This window comes from Agelaius tricolor, unplaced genomic scaffold (genome assembly GCF_023055355.1).
Source record: "Agelaius tricolor isolate 1412-34295 unplaced genomic scaffold, bAgeTri1.0.p SCAF_8, whole genome shotgun sequence".
Classification (NCBI taxonomy): domain Eukaryota; kingdom Metazoa; phylum Chordata; class Aves; order Passeriformes; family Icteridae; genus Agelaius; species Agelaius tricolor.
The window spans coordinates 45,447,940-45,467,660 of record NW_027269268.1 but is presented as its reverse complement, the minus strand read 5'-3'; the positions used below and the strand labels follow the sequence as shown (position 1 = coordinate 45,467,660).

Below are 19,721 nucleotides of genomic sequence, written 5' to 3'. Positions count from 1 at the left end.
TGCCCCGGCGATGCAGGCGGCCCGAGCGCGTCCCGGCACCTGCGGCTGCCGCCTGTCCGGTCCGGTCCTGTCCTCTTCTGTTCTGTTCTGCCCTGCCCGCTGCTGTCCCGTTCGCTCCGCTCCGTCCCGTCCGGGCCGCGCTGTCCCGCGGGCAGCGGGACCGGGGCCGCGCGCCGCTGGCCGCCCCCTCCCCGGTGACGTCACCGCGCGGTGACGTGTCGCCCGGCGGCGCGGGGGCCGCCGGAAGCGGCGGGAGGCGGCGCGGAGCGGGTTGGTGCCGCCGGAGCGGCAGCGGCGCAGCGCGGAGCTCCAGCCCTGCGTTCCTTCCGTCCGTCCTTGTGTTCCTGCCTTCGCTCCGCGGCAGCGCCGGTACCGATGAGCGGGCTCCGAGCGCCCGGCGTGCGGCCGGTGCTGACCTGCCTGCTCCTGCTGGGGCTGCTCCTGCCCGCCGCCGCCGCGGGCGCGGGGTGCGAGCTGGAGGCTGCGGACGGCGGCGGCGGCCGGCGGGGAGGACGGGGCGGCGCGGCCGGCTCTGCGGCGGAGCCGGTGACAGGTAACGGCCCCCGCGCGTCCCGCCGGCGGGCGGCTCTCGGCGGACGGGTGGGACGCTGCTCTCCGGGGCGCCTCCGAGCCGCCTCCCGCCGCCGCGGGGCCGGGCGCGGTGCGGCTCTGCAGAGGGCGCCGGGCCGGTCTGCAGGGGGTCCGGCTGCGGCGGCGGCACTGCGGTACTGCCCGGCGCGGCCCTTCCCGGGAAGCAGCCCGCCGCAGGATGTGTGCAGGATCCTGTTGAATAGCGATATTGTTGGGATCCGGAGCCGCCGCTTCCGCGTCGGCTCCTGCGGTGCCGCCCGTGCCGGTGTCCGGGGCGCCGCCGGCCGCGGCCAGAGCGGCCGAGCGCGCCCGCCCCGGCGCCGCACCCGCGGGGCCGCCTCCGGCGGGCACGGCCCGGAGCCGGCACGGGCGGCTGGCGGGTCCCGCTGCATCGCTGCACGGCTCCTGCAAGGCAGAGTGTCCATCCCTGCCCCCAGGGGGGTTGAGTTCTCCGGGAAAGGGGAAGGCATTCCAGCCTTCGCTTAATTCTTTAAAGAAAAGTCACATTACCGTACTTAGGGCAATTGGGAATGCCTGCAATTAAAACAGCGCTTCTATCGAAACATTTCAAATAATCTAATTTCGGCAGGCTTTGATGGCTCTGAATTGCTTATACGCATTCGGAATCTGTCTTGTAATGAACAGGAGGAAGCTTTACTGCCTTTAGACACTTCACTTAGCAAAATGGGGTCGGAAACACTTAGAAGTTTGTCCAGTCTCATAATGTGCTTTTCAAAAAGCTCCGTAATTGAAAGGAAGAACTTGGAAGGTGGACGAAACAAGAAAAACCCATATCCCTTCAAAGTAATGTGCGTTTCTCAAAGAAAAACTTCTGATGTTGTTTGGAATAGTATCGACATCCTGAACTGAAGGTGTTGAACTTCAGCTGATGCCACATACCTGGGTTTCTTCTCAGCCCAGCACCTTAAGGACATGAATTTTAATTAGAATGAGTGAAACTTCAGCAGTAGTCATGACATAACTCCAAGGTAGAGATGCAAGGCTACGTGATCTAGCGGGGGATCATTGATATTCCTGCAATGTGAATTGTCCAGTCTGTTGGCTTGCTGGATGAGCTGAAGGAAGCTGGAGCATCCGCAGTCTGTCTTGTACCTCCCAAGGGTGTTGCAGAAGTGCTGTATCAGAACAGCTCTCTCTCTTTCTGTTTTTTGATTGTGATTGATCTGGTTGTAGGTGGTGGTAAGCGGTTCTTACTATGAATACTGCTGATGCTGTCTACATTTTGTGCTCAATCAATTTTGATGTGTCAGTCTGTATGGAAAAATCCAAATTTTTAAAATGTTTTATGGACTGTAAAGGTACTGAGATGCCCATCAGCTGTGTTCTCTTTCACTTAGTAGTGACTCTGGTGAAGAAGAAATACAATTATTTTAGAAATCTAACATGCTTTAAGTGGATTAATTGTGTTACATGACAGTATGGTCTGGAAAATACATATGTTTAAAAGCCATCTTACAAACAGTTTTAAATTTTAGGAGGTATCAGCATAGTTCTGTGTTCATCCACTTAATAAATACATGTTTCAATTTGTCATGGAGTTTGCCTTACTAACTCCTAAGTAGTTTAAAGTTACTTTTTGCAAAGCTGGAAGAACTCTTGAATGGTTGGAAAAAAACAGATGACTTTTTCAGGGGGTGATTTTAGTTATATTATCTGTTATTTTCCTAAAAGGTGAGAGTTGGAAATGTGCTGCTGAGTTGGGAGAGAATACCAACACTTGTCTGGAGAACAACAGAATAAACTCTTCATTCAGTAATTTTGACTGGTTTGAGAAGTACAATCCAGAAGATAAAAAGCTGATGCACATAAAATGCTGTGCTAGGAAGAGGCTATGGGATGCTTAGATAGAGATGTTTGGGAAACAGAGCTGTAGGAAATAATTCAGGACTTCTAGTCACAAATTGGTCTGAATGAGAAACATGCAGCTGGCAAAAGTAGATGTCATCCTTGGATATGTTGATTGAGTTTAAAGTACAGGAGGCTTTTTTTTTTCTTTCTTTTTCTTTTTGACTGCACTTTTGTGTCTAGGTTTGAGTATTAAATCACGTGACTTGAGAGGTTCAGAACTTATGAATTAATTTTTTTATTTTAATAAAGTATTGGATTATTTTGATGTGGTGGAAAAAGCTGTGGGGTGGGTATGTAAGAAATGGTTCATGGAAGCACTGCGAGTTTTTTAAAGCTTTTATTCTGTGGTCTTTTTTTTAATTTTCCTGTAGTTGAGGTGTAGGTTAAGAGGAAGTAAATTTTTGTGGGTATGATTTAGATTAAATATAGGCTGGAGAGCTTTTACCTGTAACAGCCAAATTGTGTAGATTGTTAAACAGGTTCCCAGTATCAGAGGTTTTTATTGGCTTAGAGAAGAAGCTGGCAAAGATAATCTAGATATTTGACAGAAAAAGGATGTGTGATGAGTTTTAGGACTAGGGGAGAGCTTATGATTCTATTTTTGCCATATTTTATCAGATATTCAGGTATTTACTTAATTGAGTATATGGATTATCATTACTGTTGTCTTTCCTGTGTGTATGTGCCTTTTTAACAGTATTTTTAAATGACAGCTGAATATGTAGTGTGACTTGACTGTGCCTGAAGGTATTTAGTCATGATTGTGAAAATTGGACCAATTGGGGAAATGTGTCTCCCTTGGAGGGAACACCATGAGGCTGTTTGCTATTCACTCCAGCTCTGCTTGTTCACTACTTAATTTGGTAGAAGGTTTTAAGGAACCTTCTGTTCTAAGCTTGAAGATAGCACTGAGTATATACATTTTTATATTCACCCAATTATAAATTGCTTTGTAATTCTGGATTATTTTCATGTTTAAATTTAATCCATGATCATGGATTAGCTCGGCTGCCTTTGGGTGTGACAGAGATCCTGCACCTGTATTTGGCTAATAAATTTCTCTCTAATTATGTCGCACAATATTTGAGACCAGTTTTAACTACAGCACTGCACTGAAGAAATAATAGGCAACACAATGTAACCTTTTTAGTTCTTCAAAGATTTTTCTTTTAATTACATTTCTATTCTGGAACTTAGCCATCATATTAACACTCTGAGCTCTTCAAATTAATCAGGCTTTGGCATTTGAGAAGTGAAGGTTTCTGGAAAATGTATTTTTAGCTGCAGCTCTAGAGTTGGCTTAAGCTGTTCTAGTGTGGGTGGCTGTTTAAGTGGGGCTTTTTTCTCTGGATTGACCCCAGCTGGTCATGCAGGCAATATTGTTACCAGAAGAGAGCTAGCAGGAGCAGGCATGCTTATCCCACCGCTGGAAACCCACCAGGAGGGAAGGAGTTTTATGCTCCCTTTCTGCTCTGTACCACCTGACTGGCCCTGACGTTGTGATGAGCACTGTCTGTGGCTTTGGATTGCAGCAATGTGACAAGAACCAGAGGCAACAGGTAAAACTATGAATTTTTATCAGACTGTTTCCTAACTTACTTTAAGCCTAGCACCAGTGCAAAGAAGAGGGAGGACCATGGTGTCAGGAGAGGGGAGCAAGGATGGTCTGCTTCCTGTGATGGCACCTAGTCTGAACAGAGCTGTTCATAGAGTTTTATCACTAAGGTGACTGTGAAACTGCATCAGTGACCTTTTTGGGGCTTGAATAATGCATTTGGAATTTGGTGGTTGTGTGAGAGACTTCATTGTATGGTGAGCTAATACAAAGAGGATGGTGAATTTGGGAACATAGTGAAATGCTTTTGCATGACTAGTTTGGCATGCAATTGTCTTAAAAGTTTGAGAGCTATGAGATTTCCATTGCTTTCTTAGTAAAATGCTAGTAGATTTCTCTAGCTATGGAGCATTACAGGTTTGGAGTTTTTTATTGTTTGGTTTTTTTTTTGCAATTTCATTTCTTCTATTTGTCTCTAGAAAAGCTCCTTGTAATCTGGTTTTACTATTTCTGGTGGGAGGACTAATTTCAACTCCTGTCTCCTCTAAAGGGTGTTGACTTCAAGCTACTATTTACTTTTTGATAGCATCTCAATGCTGTCATTTGTCTTTGAAATAGAATGAGTTTCTCAGTTAAATTAAGTTTTTAATTTCTTAGCATATTTTTTATTTTTAGTGAGGAAGAATAGAAATTCAGGAGAGATGTGTGTTTCGATAGCTCAGTCAGCAGTTGCATTGTCGTAACTATGAGATACAGTTAAAAAAGCTGTGAGTGGCTGGATTTGTAGACAGTTTTGAAACAAATATTAAAAAATAATTAACCAGGAAAAACCCTGGCCTTTATGTAGCTTGGTGGCATTGGACTCCCACTCAGAGATAAGACAGCAAGCACTTGTAACTTCCTTTGCTCTTAGCTGAGTTTTTTTGCCTTACAGCCTTCCAGTGTTTTGATTGTAGCTCTTTAGTGCTTCTGCCAGTGTGTTCTGCACCTTCTGTTGTCCTGTGAGGATTTTCCTTCACCTCTTCTGAGGATTCATTCGTAATGTTTTAATTTAGCCAGGTTATTTAGCTGGTTTTTGTTTTTTTTCTTGTGTTAGAGTAGTAGTATGTATGTATGTATGTATGTAGCAGACCCTTTCTTAATACCCCCAGTGTTGCTCCCTGAGATGCTGGAGCTCTGTCATCTCTCCATCAGCAGGTTTTTGTGTTGCCCTTTCAGCTATAAGATTTCTGAAGACAGCTCTGCTTTTCTGAGGACCTCCTACCCGATTCTGCAAAGCTGGGCCCACGCAGCTTGGGCATGACTCATTTTCTTCTGCCTAACTCCAGGGATGCTGATCTGTCAGAGCTGGGTTGGGCTGCCCTGTGTTTGTCAAAAGGGGACTGTGCCCAGTGACAGGAGCTGTTGATCTTGATAGGATTTCCTATAGTAATACTACAACTATGAAAATCACCTAAAAATACCGGGGTTTTTTAGCATTTGTATGAAGAAAGCAGTTTGATAGCCTTCTAATTGATTTTTAGATAGTGTTCTCTAACTTGGACGTCTTTACGTGTTTTTTGTGTTTAGTGTTCATTCTCGGTCAATATTTAGGAAGAGGAATGCATAGCAAAGAGCTAAGAAAATTACTAGCATTCTTTTTTATTTTTAAAAAGATTTAATTAGTGCATGGTCAAAGACTCTTCAAAAATCAAAAGTTTATTATTTTATGTAAGTGCTGACTAATTTACTGCAGAAATCCTGATATATGAGAAGACTTCATTGGGATTAGTCTGTTACAACCTGTCTGTGAAACTGGCTTTTTGAAATACAGAAACTTGAGATATTTATCTTGACCACATAGGGAATGTGTAAAAAATTAATAACCACAATGTTTGTTGTTCTAAAATAAGCATATACACATTTTTAGAGACCAAGGTAAGTTTCAAGTTATTACATAAATTAGTGTTATTCTGCCTTTGGTTACTACTAAGTATTGCCAGTTCCTATGGAAACTGCATATCTGAAAGAGGAGGGGTGAATAAAATTATAATGTGTTGTTAAAATTTAGAATCAGCACAAACAGAATGTGATGATTGTCAGAAAATTTGCCCTTGTTCACTTGATTTCTCTGAGCAATTCCAACTTAACTGAAGAGAGTTTATTTATACCTTTCCTCCACCTGCCCCTTTATTCTGGATCTTGCTCATTTTCCTTCAAATCTGAAAAATCCATGGCATTTTTCAAAGACCTGGTAGAGGCAGGCATCTTTAAATCTGTATAATGAGATGTAGAATTTTAACTAAAATTCATCTTGGAAATCGAAGATAATGTGCTTGTCAGTACAATTAAGAATTAAGAGCTCACAGCACTCAGAACTGTTGACTCATTTGTTTCAACATAATTCAAATTAAGAGGTAAGAGCCACTGACCTTTTTGATCTCATTCCTGTAGTGTCTAGCCAAGATTTTTAAGTATATCAGGAGATTTTCTCTCTATGCAGGCAGCGTTATGTTCCTGCAGGTGAATCTTCAGTGATGCCTAGATGTTGAGATGGGAAGGGAACCATCACTGAGTTACTGCAGCTTGTGTTGCAAACCACAATCAGCACCACAGAAACTTGTGTAAATTGGAATTGTTGTTGAGGCAACAATTGGAATTGTTGTTAGATTGTGTTAAGCTTAACTTCTGCAGTAGCTCAGAATTTATAGGAATGCAAAGATAGCTTTGATCCTTTTCCTCTAGGCAACAGTTTCTGTTTCCTACCTTTTCTTATGCATCATGAATCATTTAAAAACTGTCAGCAGCCCAGCCCTCTGGTACTGTCTCCAGCTAAAATTTTAATACCTGATTTATTTTTGTGTGTACTGTGTTTCTGTAGTTAATGTTCATTTGTAAGAAATTGTCATATGCTCAGCCTCTAGAACTGAGTAGTTTACTAAAAACAGTAGGTTACCTTAACCTATTTAAAGCTTTAAAAGTGTTTAAAAGCTTTGAATACTCTGTCAAACCTTCTGATAGAGTATTAATTTAAGCAAGGTTGTCTTGAATAAAAATTTGCTTAAGATGTTTTGGTTTTCTAGGCTCTGCGTACTTTCTCCTTAAAAGGGAAAATTTTGTGAAATTGTGGTCTTAGTGCTCCTTCTCACTTTGTAGTTTAGAATAAAGGAAGGGGTTAATTGTATGTAATTATTAAACAAGTGTTACAGAGATAAAGGAACAGTTTTTCTCAGTTCCATCTAGTGGCTCTGTGAACTGAATTACTTAAATTCAGTTTCCTGCAAGTTAAATATGTTATTTAGAAAAGAAATTTTCACACAAATGTTATTTTATTTTTAATAGTAAATAACTCCTTGTGGCTCCCTTGGATATTTGTGGAGAATATCTCCTGAATGGTGTGGGGTGGTTTTTTTTTTAATTTGTTTTTGGTTTGTTTTGTTTTGTTTGTTTATTATATGTAGCCTTGACAAATGAGTGAATGGCTCAATAAGTGATTATTTTTAAGATATACTCAGTCTTCATCCATAAGTATGTTCAGTGAGCTTTGGTGGGGAAATATAAGCTTTGACTAATAACTTTTGTCAGTCTGAATTTTTTTTTGTCCGAGCCACAGGCTTTACTTGAAATGCATTCCTCCCTCCTGCCCTCACTAGATGCATTAAGTAGATGAGACTTCTGTTTTTGTGCTTAGATCTAAGGCATATAAAAAGAATATTTTCTCTGTAGTAGTCTGGAAATGACAAGCTTGATTAGTTTTTCCTCGTTTTGAAGTGTTACGCAGTATTTTCATTTGAAGAACAACAAACAAGAAGTACTATACTGTTAACAAATAAAAAGCATATGCAAATCAGGTGTTCTGTGATGATTTTTAAGCAAATATGAAAGGTAGTTATTCTGAGTAGCAGACTCCCTTCTAGTACAGTTTTAATTCTAGATTGCTATATATAGAAGGTTGCAAGGTAACTTCTTGCTGTAACGTTGTATGTCTATATGAAAATACTGCTGGCTTCAGTTGTTTTCATTGCTTGAAGTATTAAAATTTGTTTTGAAGTGAAAATGAAATTGCTTTTTTTAGTGCCAAGTACTTTTTACTGTTTTGCTAAATATGAAATTTAGATTGTATAATATCATATAGTTCCAAAATTTATATTGTTAAGTGTCAGGAAGGAAAAATATATTTATATCCTTTCCTACTGGTGGATTTTAGTTGCAAATGAAATGTACAGAGATAGTTCTGTTTTTCCCAGAGTGTATTTTTAGTTTTTATTTGAAAAGCTTAACTTTGCCAGTATTTTTATAGAACCTGTCTGCCTCAGTCTCTTGTTGATACCTGCTTCATGTTCCCTGAATATATTTACTGAAACTATCCTTGCTGTAGAAGGTATTCTAGTTACTTTGGAAGCAGCACACTAATATGTCAGTCTAAAATACAGATAAGAGCCACTGAAAAGGATTCCATTGACTTCAGTGTATGAGTCTGTATTCATTGGGCTTGCATTCCAAGACTACATTTAAAGTAAAGGGATGTTTTGGTTTTGGTCCTGTGAAGCTCCACTGCCAATAACTGTTTTTACAGTGGCAGTGTTGCAGGCAGGGCTGGGGACCTGGGGCTCTGCAGCTTTAGGGGATGTTTGCCCTGTGACTGCTTTACCTTGGCCTTGAAATGGGCTGTTTCTGCAGGAGGGGCTGCTCCTCCTGTGTGCTTGCTGCTTTCTCTCCCTCCCTGCCAGTTCTGGGTATTCTGACTGCTCACTTATTGTGTCTGGAGGTGTCTGCCTGGGGGAATTGATTGAGCTGAGAGCTGGGGGTTTTTCAGCAGGATCAGGTCTTTGCTTCAGTTCAGTGCACAGCTGCACAACAGTGTCTTGTGAGGAGGTGAAAGTGTTGGGGGAAATGATTATTAACCCTTTTAGAGGAAGCCTGCACATGCCGAGTAAATAGCACTTGAGAAAAGTGGGTAGGGGAGACTTAACTTACAAAAAGCAACATTTTACCCAGATGTTACCAACTCTGAATCTGAAAAGTGTCATTCAAAATTAATAAGAAAGTACTTTGGCTATCCATAACACTTGGGGAGGCTTTTAGATTGGCAGTAGAGCTGTGATTTTAGTAGGGCTCCTTAAAGAGATTAGTTATTGTAGATAATAACTTTGCTTGCAGAAGAATGGATGGTTTGGAATGAAACTTTTGTTTTGGGAATTAATTTGTTTTGTGCCTATTGAGTTATTGTAAGAGAGTTTGTATCTCAAAATTAAAATTGCTTGCCAGGCATAATTATTTACTTCTATTAAGTGAAACTGATGAAATGAGATTTTATTAATACAGGATAATAAGAACATGTCCCATTCTGATTTGGCTGTAGATGATTGAAAGCTAAAAACCCCCACCTATCAGAACTCTGAATGCATCCGGCTGACTACTTTAAACACTTTTATGAAAGAATCCAAGTAAAACTAGTTTGTTTTGTTTATTAAGTAAACATCCTAAGAAACTATGCATCTGTAATATGTTATTCTTTTGTCTCTGAAGCACTTGGAAGCTTGTTTTATGTTGCTTCCTGTCTGTTTATAGTATCCCATGAACAGTAGTCAAGGCTCTATTTTCTCTTGATGTTGACAAGTGGTAAGAGTTCCTTATTCCAGCAGAGTGGGAGCTCTGTGTGCAGCCTGCTCTGTGATCGGGTTTCAGAAATCACTGTTTTCTTACAAAACAGCCATCAACAATCCCAGGTGCTGTGTTGTCCTACTGGAAAGGAAAAGGATGCATCTTCACAGTACTAGATGGTTACAAATGGAGCATCAGAAATGACTGCAAGTTTGGAGTGTAGTGAGGTGATGAACTGGGACTTAATCTAAGCTGCTGTTGCTTGCACATGTCTCTGAAAGTATTTCATGATGCTGTGTGACAGCATCATGGTAGTGTTGACAGGCAAAAGAGGGGTGCAGGGAGAGAAAAGAGGAGGGAGCTTACTTTAATGAGTGCTTTTGTACTCTTAGAGTTGATTTAACTGATTAAATGGATCTCTGATTAGCTGTTATACTTGAGATTTTTGGGAGTAATTGTGGATTGTTCTTTGGAAAAAGCCTGGGTGTTGGTCAGTGAGAAATACTACGAATTATGAATACTGAGAAATAGAATACAAATAATTGTCTCTTGATATGTAAAACTAGAAAATATACAGAAACACAGAGAATATTCTGTGTTAGAAGGGATCTGGAGGGATCATAGAGTCCCTGCCCCTAAGTAAATGACCCATACTGTGACTAAACCCACATCCTTGGTGTTACTAGAGCCATGCTCTAACCAGCTAAGATACTTGAATCAAGCTTGCCAGTGCTTTTATATACATACTTTTGTGTAAGATAAGCTAGTAGGACTCCTTGGTGTTAAAAGACCTGCCCTGTGGCCATTCTTTTTCAGAAGCTAAAGTTTAGGCCTTCAGCATGTCTTCTTCCTCATGCTGAGCAATTTAACTGTTGGGCCCATTTTTTGCTGGAATAATACACTGCAATTAGCTAAGCAAAGGTTGAATGAACACTGGGCTGGAAGCAAGGAAGGCCAGGAAGGTGGAGGGAGGGATGGAAAAGCACTGTGATGGCCAAATGGGTTTCAAGTCTTAGGAGGGAGGTAGCAAGTGTGTGGTGGGCCTTTTTTGAAATAATGAGTATTATAAAGCAGGCAACTAGAAGAAAACAGGTACTTATTTTCATGCTGTGAGACCTGGAGGCATTAATTGTAAAATCAGCAGAATGTTTGAAAATAGATAAATCTCTGCCCTGCTTCCCAGTTTCCAGGGTGAAGTGGGAGAACATGTCTGCATGAACAGGTACAGTTGAGCTAGAAGTCTCATTACAGTGGACTGTTTTATAAAAGAAAAATGTGTTGTTTTGGGGAAAAATTGTTGTTGCTATCACTCTCTGTACTGCATCATTTGCTGCTAGATAGTCCTTGGCAAGATTGAGTTGGGTGGACACCTTGGAGTAAGAGTGGCTATTTCATATGTTTTTGCTAATCTTCTGTGAAATTGCAGGTATGATTGTGTTGTTTGAGACAAAACAATTTGACAGTATAGTTGCCATTTCCATTAGCTTTTGATTTTTCTTTTGTGCAAATGTTTAAAGTGATTGCTCAAGAAGAAAGACTAAGGGTAGAGTACTTAAAGGAGAATGTTATAATGTTGCAGTAAGCTGCATCATAATTTAGGTGGTTAGGTTTTGGGAGGTGTAACTAATTTGGTGTTTTCAGTTTGAGGACTAACTAGCAAAATTTTTGCTGGCATTGACTTACTTTTAAAATTGATTTTATTGAACTGTGTTTCTGCTGTTGATTTGTATTGGTTTTCAGTCTCCTAACACTGAAATTTCTTTCCTGGCAGAAGTTAGCAAAATTACAATGACTTTTTTGGTTTTGATTTTCTTACTTAGTTCATACTTAGTTTTCTGTACTCAAAAGGGTGTCAGCAGCACAGTAACATTCTTATAAAAGCCAAAGAACAAGACAGCATTTTCTTGTTGCCCAAATTATTGTTTTTATTATTTAAATATGAATGTAGTAGTTGATTGTTCATTTGAATAGATGTTCTTTATGCTTTAGTAGAAATGTCTTAAGAAGTGCTTCCTTAATTCTGATAATTTGTTGTTTGCTACTGTATTTTTAGGGTCTGTGAAGTGTTTGAGAAGACTTTAGGCAGAGAATAAGCATACCAGCTGTATATACAGAGTTGTCAGAGTTCAGTAATAGTGTAACTGCTTAAAGACCAGATATTGTGGCTTGCTGTCTGTCTTTGGTCTTTTGCTTTCAGGTCTGTCCGTGAGTGGAGATTTTTGGCAGCTGTAGGGTTTTAGGTGATAGTGAAGATTTTGCAGGTTGGTCATCTAATTTTTGAAGATAATTCATCCAAATTGGTTCAGAAAATGGGCATTTGCTCTGTAGTTACTACCAGGCCATTCTTATTTGTAGGATACTGAGGGAACATAACTAACTTCTCAGGCTTTGTGGCCTCTTGTATTTTTTTTATTCAGTCCACCACCTGCCCTGCCCCCAAAGGTTTATAAAGGTTCTTGGAAAGAGGAGAATTGTTTCACTGCTTCTTGTATGATTGTGGATACTTGAAGTGAAACTATCTGGTCTTGTGTTCTGCTCTGGAAACTGACTGTAGAAATGTTTCATGAATGTGTCTAGTTCAGTTTGCCTTCTTCAAAATTTTGTTGGTGTACACAACTAAAATGAAAGTGGAAGTGAAACACTCTGCTAGTTACAAGGACTTGTTGCACATAGAAATTAAGGGAGATATGATGTTTAAAGGAGTGAAAATTGTGTTTGCTTTTCCAGGTCTGTGCCGTAGTTAGAATGATCATAAAGGACAAGCTTAATTCTTTTAAGTTAATTGGAAATATGTAGTAAGAGACTTGTAAGAAGCTGGAAAGGAGCTTGTATTTAACTATCAGGACAGACCTTAGCAAGTTTTGCATTCAGAATTTTGAGGAAGACTGACTTAAATATGAAATTCTTTGTTGCCTTTTGCACACAGATGAGAATTGGAAAAATCAGTGGTAAACCTCTATGGAAAACAACATCTTCTTATGTCCTAGGATCAGCTCAGAGGCTGCCATACTGATTGGGTGTTTCAAAGCTCCTTTTGTTTGGCTAGGTAGTGAATTTGACCTCAGCACCTGACCACAGAACAGTTTGTATTGTGTGGAGCTAAAGCATATAAGGAATTTCCCTAAAGTATTCTGCTTAACCCCAGGTTGTTTGATACCTAATGGAGGGGATAGTTCCTGAGTCTTTTGTTAGTGTTAGTATGTGAGCTGGGTGTAAGTTAAGAGTAGTAAAGGGGGAATTATGATGTTCATGCTGGTGTCAAGTACAGATGCCAACAGCAATAATGAAGTTCTTAGTGTATTGCAGTGCTAGGGCAAGGTAAATGCTGTTCTTATAGAGAGTTTTAAGTAGCCTGTAATATTTGCATGAATAATGAGCTGTTGTCTTTGACATGTTCACCTATTTTATGAAGTAGCCTCAACTGATAGTCTAGGATATTTTGAAACTTGCTACTTCTATTTCAGACTGCTGTTAAACAGAAAATACTTCAAAGTACAAGCTGAAGCTAGCTTGTTTGTTAAATAGGCAAAATCCCTTGATTTTAACAGATTGTACTTTTCTGTTAGTAACTGAAATGGTTGAGGTTTAATTGTAATGAAAGTAACTTCAATATTTCATTCCTAACCTAGAAGATTTTAAAGACAATAGGTATACCTAAATATCTGAATATGGGTTAAATACTTCTATCAGAAATGATATTTTATTTTTGTTATTTTTATATTTGTGTTATCATCCAAAGGGTGGCTTTCGGGCATCCTCCAGTTTCTCTTGGTTGTTGTTCCTTTTAGAGGAAATAGGGAAATAATGATTTGCATTTGGCAGGGCAGGCAGAAAACTTTGTTTTTGCAATGCTGGGTGAAGCCTCGTGGTGGTTACTGGTGGGGTGCAGGGTGCAGAGCAGAGGAAAGCAGCCAGACCAGTAGCAGCTGCTGCTTCTCACACTGGAAATATCCAGCAGTGAGCCTGCTTCCTTCTTGGCTTTTCTGAATGGCTGTTGCTCATGCCCAAGGTTATTGTTGTTATCCTGGGCTTTGAGAATGCAGCATCATTTGGGAGCTGGTGTTTCATACCATGCAAACTTCAAGATGTGGTTGGAAAATCATATTTGCGTGTCATTTGCTGTGCAGTTTCCTGCTTCACCTAGTTGTATTATTGTAATTTGTCGTTTGACATCGTTGAGTTCATAGGGCCCAGAGGTGTTGAAGTGCATACCCACAGTGTTACTGACCAGAAATTTTAGGCGTAGGGTTAATTTCAGGTCTTTTGAGGTGTCAGTATTTGGGCTTCTTCTGTAATAGACTAAAATTATTTTGTTGTGATACAGGAAATGCTGTTTGGGCATATGGACCTTGCCACTAAGTCTGCTCACTGTGTCAGATTTCTGTTGAGTGTGAAGATGACCCTTACTTCAGAAACAGGGGAAAAATATTGCTCACTTGGCTTTATATGAGAACTCTTCTAAAAGCAGTGCTTTATTCTGTTTAAGGATATATGTTTATATGTAAACTTAAATGTTTTTGAGTCAGGGATTTTTGCCATATTTCTTTAACACCGTTAAGTTTTTTGAATGCTACCAAATGAATAATTATTTTGATATTTATGTTTGCAATGCTTACTAAGTGCACTTAAGTTTTGTTTCCTCTGTTATTTAGTTTGGAAATGTTGCAGGATAAGGTTTCAGCCAATCAGTAATACTACCTAAGAAGTTATAGTTAATGTTACTCAAAGAAAGGGGAGTGATGTTAACGCCTTCTCCTCATCTTTGATAGCCTTGTTAGCAATAACTTATTACTTTCAGGAGGTTTGAAATTTCCTAGTAGATGGTTTATTTCCTAGAGAAGATCAATGCTTGAATTCACTTCAGCTTTTGAACTGTTTTACAAACTTCATCTGAGTTGCAATGCAATGGAATTTTTTAGGATGTAATGTTTCCTAAAATATTTAGTAAATTCTTTTTAAAATGTCTTATCTGTTGCACGTGTCTTGCCTTGCCTTCTTCACCCCAACATCAAATCCTGTACATATTTTATATGTCCTGATTGCGTACCTCAAGCATCCATAACAGGCCTTCTCAATTACTTTGGTTTACCATTTATTTTTTGCTCCAAGCTAAGACTGGAACAGGAATACTGAAAAGGTAAAGACAGCATTTCTCTAATGCTAAACTTTTGATGCAGGAGTTTTGTAGGTCTTGTAAAATGCTGGGTGCAAGAGTACATAACTGAAAATGCCATGAAGATTCCAGAAAGAATTTTACTGCTCTAGTAGATCTTTTTTTTGAGGAGCATATAAGATGCACAGCTGGTTTTAGAACCTTCAGCCTATGTTCATAAAGAGTGTCAGAAGTAAGGAGTAGACTGCCATCAGCCAACATGGTTCTCTTAGTAGATAAGACTGAAGCAGAGCTTTGGAAAAAAGGAAGAACAATTCCACCTCTGCATTAATTGCATCAGGGAGCTTAAAGTTACACTTTGTACTTCCCAGCAGAATGTTGTGCTAAATTAGAAATGGTGATGTGCTCGCCCACAATCGTTGAGCATCGTGCAGCTGTGATTGGTTTAGTCACAGCGCGGTGCTGGGCTGCCCACTCTGCTTTGAAGCTACCACAGCCCTGGAGTTGCTCTGAGTGCCTTATTAGTGCTCATTTCTTTTTCCAGTCAGAAGGATGAGAGTTGTGGGCAGTGCCTTTTTTTCTGGTGGCATAGACTTGTCTTTGAAAGATATCAGAGAGACACAGAAAACCCAGAATCTTCAGGAATTTTTGGGAACATAATTTGCAGCTTGTTAGGAGGCTACAGTTGTCCCGTGTTTGAGGATCTTTTAGAAGTTGTTGGGAATATCTGACAGGATTTTCCTGAGTGGCTGTTCACTTTTTTGGACTAATGTTGGGATCTGCAGGAACTCTTGTCTGTTATCTCTGATTAATGCAAGTTGTAATAGATGAACATTTATTCCTAAGTTCTGCACTGTAATTCTGAGCACAGCAAATGTGTTTCATGTAGTTAGGGCTTCTAGAAATCTTCCGGGCAGCTCTTTATATGCAAATCTTTTAATAACTAAATATTTTTAGAAGTAATGATTTTTCTAATATAGAATTACTTACTTTGTCATGTAATTTTAAAAATTTTTTGGTTTTGTGTGGGGAAGACTCTGGCTTTGGATGCCTATCTAACATTACCTTCATTTTTGGTCTTTTCCTCAGTTGAATGTCCAATGGAACTTGCTAAGCAATGGGTTAAAAAAATTCCAGAAGTAGATTTCTGTGCAGATTTTCCTTTTATATTGTTTATAAAGTAGTTTGGTTCCGATAGAGGATAAATGATGCGAGGGTGAGTACTTGAGAGATCTGTTCTTAATAAATACAATGCACAGCCATTTAGATTAGTTAAGGCTGTATTACTGTCTGAATTTATTTTAACTTTTTGTAATTTCTGCCCAATTATTGAATGCCTGTATCATTGAATATGTGCAAAAAGACTGTTTTATGCAATGTGGCAGTGTTAATATCCCTGAACTGGGACCTTGCTTGTGAATAGTGATGCTAGTAAATAATTGAATGTTCCATAGATATGAAATATTCCATAATTAAAACTATCATAGTCAGCTTTCAGCAAAAGTTATGTCAAAGTTTTAACTCTTCCATTCTCTCCATGCTCCTGCTTGCTGCAGTATGTGATGTCCCAAATAGCTGTCACTGGTGCCCAACCAGATTGTAGAAAGAAGAGAGTAACTAAGGAGAGAGGGTGCCAGTCTGGCCTAATGAATGTCAGCAGGAGAGAGAGACTGACTGAACACGGGCAGAGCAAATTAGTAAAAGTTGCCAGTGGAGTAAGGGTGGGTTGGGAAAACTCTGTGACAGGAGGATAGCAAAGATTGTCCATGCTGTTCCATTGTAAAAAAATTTGAGTTATTTTTGCATTTTTTTAGGAAAGAAACCCCTGGCCATTAATGTCATGCTATCCTAAAGACATAGAGGTGACAGATTGGTTTCGTGTAGGGTTGAGGGGTTGCATACACAGTTCCCAGCAGTAAACAGGTCAGGAAGCTGTGAAATGTTGCTTTGGATTATTCCTTGTCTCCCATTCTTTTGGTGTATTTGTTCATGTAAGTAAATAATACTTTTTAGCTGTATAAATTTTATAACTGTAGAAGAAACAATTACAAAGCAAAACAGACGTGCTAAATTAAGAAACATCTTTAATTATGTTGTTTATTTTTATAGGAGAAATACGGTGATTTTGAAATTTTCCACTCTGAGGGTGCCTGACAGGTTACATTGTGTATTTTTTATTCCACTCACAGCATATTCTTGCATACTTTTGTTACGTGCCTGGAAGTTCTTAGCTAATTCACTGACAAAGCACCTTTGTGTTTGGAGTAGGTTTACTTTTTTAAAAAACCTGGTTTAGCAGAATTTGTTTTAGTGTACACATGAGAACAGATTGTCCAAAAGTCAGTAGTACTGAAAATATGCTGCAACAAATCCCAAAGGTTTTTCACTTTGTTGTACATGATTTAGCCTTACTTACAATTATTTGTTTTCTTCCAAAGACTTGGATAACAGACAAGGAGAATGCATATTCTTCATATTCTTCTTCTAATCATATTCTTCTCCTAACCCATTTTAAAGAAATTAATTAGTGGAATTAAATTTTGGATGTAACTGTGGATCTTCACAGACTATCAAAATACTGTATTCAGAACAAAGTGGTCTTGGGCACTATTTTTACTGCTTTCATAAAAGAATTAACTTGCATTTCTGCTGAGCATCTATCACTGTCATCTCTTATTCAGAAGCACATTGCTAAAATTTCACTTCCTGATAAGACAGAGAATTCAATTCCTGTGGGATAAACTCTAACTAAAACATTGGGTGTCTGCTTTTGTAAGCAAAAAGCCATGGTTATTATCCATGCTGGTGTAATGTGTAACTCTTTAGGGAGTTGTATTTTTTCCAGAGACTGCTCTGTCAGACAAAAACTGATGCTATTCACAAATAGGATTTTTGGCATGTTATTGTGTGATTTCCCTCCTGCACTGGTCCATGAGTAACTGATTAAAATCTTGTTTAACAGCCTAGTCATTACCTTACAAATTCAGAAAATAAATAGCTTATCTAATATCTTGAAATAACCATCTGCCTGGGGCTTGAGAAGGGTATTGCAAGAAGTCTAGTGCACAGCAATTTAATGTAATTCTTCCTAACAAAAAACAATTACTAATTGCCTTGTGTCCTGAACTGTGAAGATATATTCCAGACTGCTTGATTTTTATCTTACCCAATATAAACATGGCTTTATGTTCCATCATGTAGATCTCATTTGGAAGAAACTTGGTGTTTTGGACATGATGATCAATAGAATTCATAATCGTAACTGTGTATTAAGGCATTTATGCAAAGACAGTTTGTATCTAGTTTGTATCTTTTTTTGGCTAGTAGCTTTTCAAAATACTGTCAATTGGAGAATAACTTTATTTTCTGTTGTATGCTTTTGATTTGTTTCCTTTCACTTTGTTGCTTTATATGCTTTTGGTTTGTTTTTCTTCACTTTGTTTTCTATCCTGTTCTTTTTTTTGCTTATGAAGACTTCCCCTTTCTTTCTTTGAAATTATGCTGATTCTGTTTAGAGATGAGCAGAGCAGTATGCAGTACTCAAGCAAAGAAGGTTTAATTACCTCTGCTTTTCTCTGTTTAGCAACTTTTAATAGCTGCTTATTAAGCAAACAATTTAATGGAGTTAACACCAATTAGCAATCTTTTTGGTAAGAAGTTCTCAAAAACATTCCAATATGTTTAATTACCTCAGGTGACTTAGTGTGCCAGTCAGCAATGGTCAGCTGTTCTGTCTCTTCCCCTCCACATCTCCCTCTGCAGCTCAGACTTGGATTTCTCTGCAGATTGTCATAGATGGTGTTTTCTGCTAACATGTTTTCCTTTACCAACAGCAAAATTCAGTAGGAAGGAAGAAGATTGTTATGCTCAGTGTCATTTCTGCAACTGAACTTGTAGCTCTCCAGCAGGAAAAAAGGAAGTCAGTGTTTGTTTCAGGCATAAAGTGGTTGTAAGCCTCTGAGTACAAAAGAAGTGCTTCATACATTGTCTTCAATATTTCTCTGATGCATTTGTATCCTGTCTCTGAAGATTGTCTTTTGTTTGGTTTTACATGTCTCTTCTGTTGAGTACAACAGCTTATGAAAAGGATTTTGTATGATCTACTGCTGTTGAATTTGTCTACAGGTAAAATACTAGCTTTAAGAAACAAAGTCAGTATTTTTCAGACAGAATTGAATGCAGCTGTTTTTCTCCTAGAACATATTTATGCAATATTATATTGATGAGGAAAGAGAAAACCCAATGTGCTCTGGTAGGCTGAGTTAAGAAGGCCTGTTACAGGGAGGAGTAATTTTCCCATCTTTGGTAAACATGTGATGTTAAATAGCAAACAATTGGAGGACATTGTGTCAGGAATCTGTTGGCTCTGTGTGACCAAGCATTCCTGTGGATCCAAACAAGGCAAAATTTTCCTGATTTCTTCTAAAACATTTCACATATCAAATGATGAATGATATCACATTTTTTGGGGGGAAGTCTTATTAAGAAGAAACATTTTATTTATGTATTATGCATATTTATGCACAAACCTTCTTTGGTAATGTTGCTTAGATTCTAGTGAATTACTGTATCTCCAGTTGAATATGTATTATGGAGGTATTATTTCCTTTAGTTTCAACACATTTCTTGTCTCTCTATTGTCCCCTAACAGAAGGGAAAGTATTTTCCTGGCTGTGAACTGAGTGTGCAAAACCACAGGCTGGCGATTATGTTTTTGCAAATCGTGCTTGAGGCATGTGCAAGCTGAGTTAAATATTTGCACCCATACAGAAAAACTCAAAACTGACTTATGAAATCATCTTTCTGTTATCTTCCTGATTAGTTAATGAGGCACCAAAGGCTGCAGCTTCAGCTTGTGCTGCAGTTTGTTCTCCTGCTTTGTGCTTGTGCCAGCTGGGCAGGGGAGCTCTGGTCGGAGTTGGGACGATACTCCTGAGAAGAGAGAGGTTTTTGAGTTACTTTGGAGTCTCAGAGGTGACAGAAAGACACAATGCAGCAGGCATGGCTGTA

General features: G+C 39.3%; 1 protein-coding gene across 4 annotated transcripts in view; it reads left to right on the top strand.

Moving 5' to 3' along the window:
- The first annotated feature begins 222 nt into the window (after nucleotides 1-222).
- The window catches only part of STIM2 (stromal interaction molecule 2), a 64,656-nt gene continuing 45,157 nt past the window's right edge, over nucleotides 223-19,721 (top strand). The window contains exon 1 of one of the 4 annotated variants that reach the window (XM_071432583.1): nucleotides 223-553. In XM_071432583.1, the coding sequence (XP_071288684.1) occupies nucleotides 376-553 (178 nt within the window). In that variant the 5' untranslated portion in view covers nucleotides 223-375. Of the gene's footprint in view, nucleotides 554-15,260; nucleotides 15,928-16,585; nucleotides 16,703-19,721 lie in introns of those variants that run through there. The other 3 variants (XM_071432579.1, XM_071432582.1, XM_071432580.1) reach the window with 3 other exon arrangements.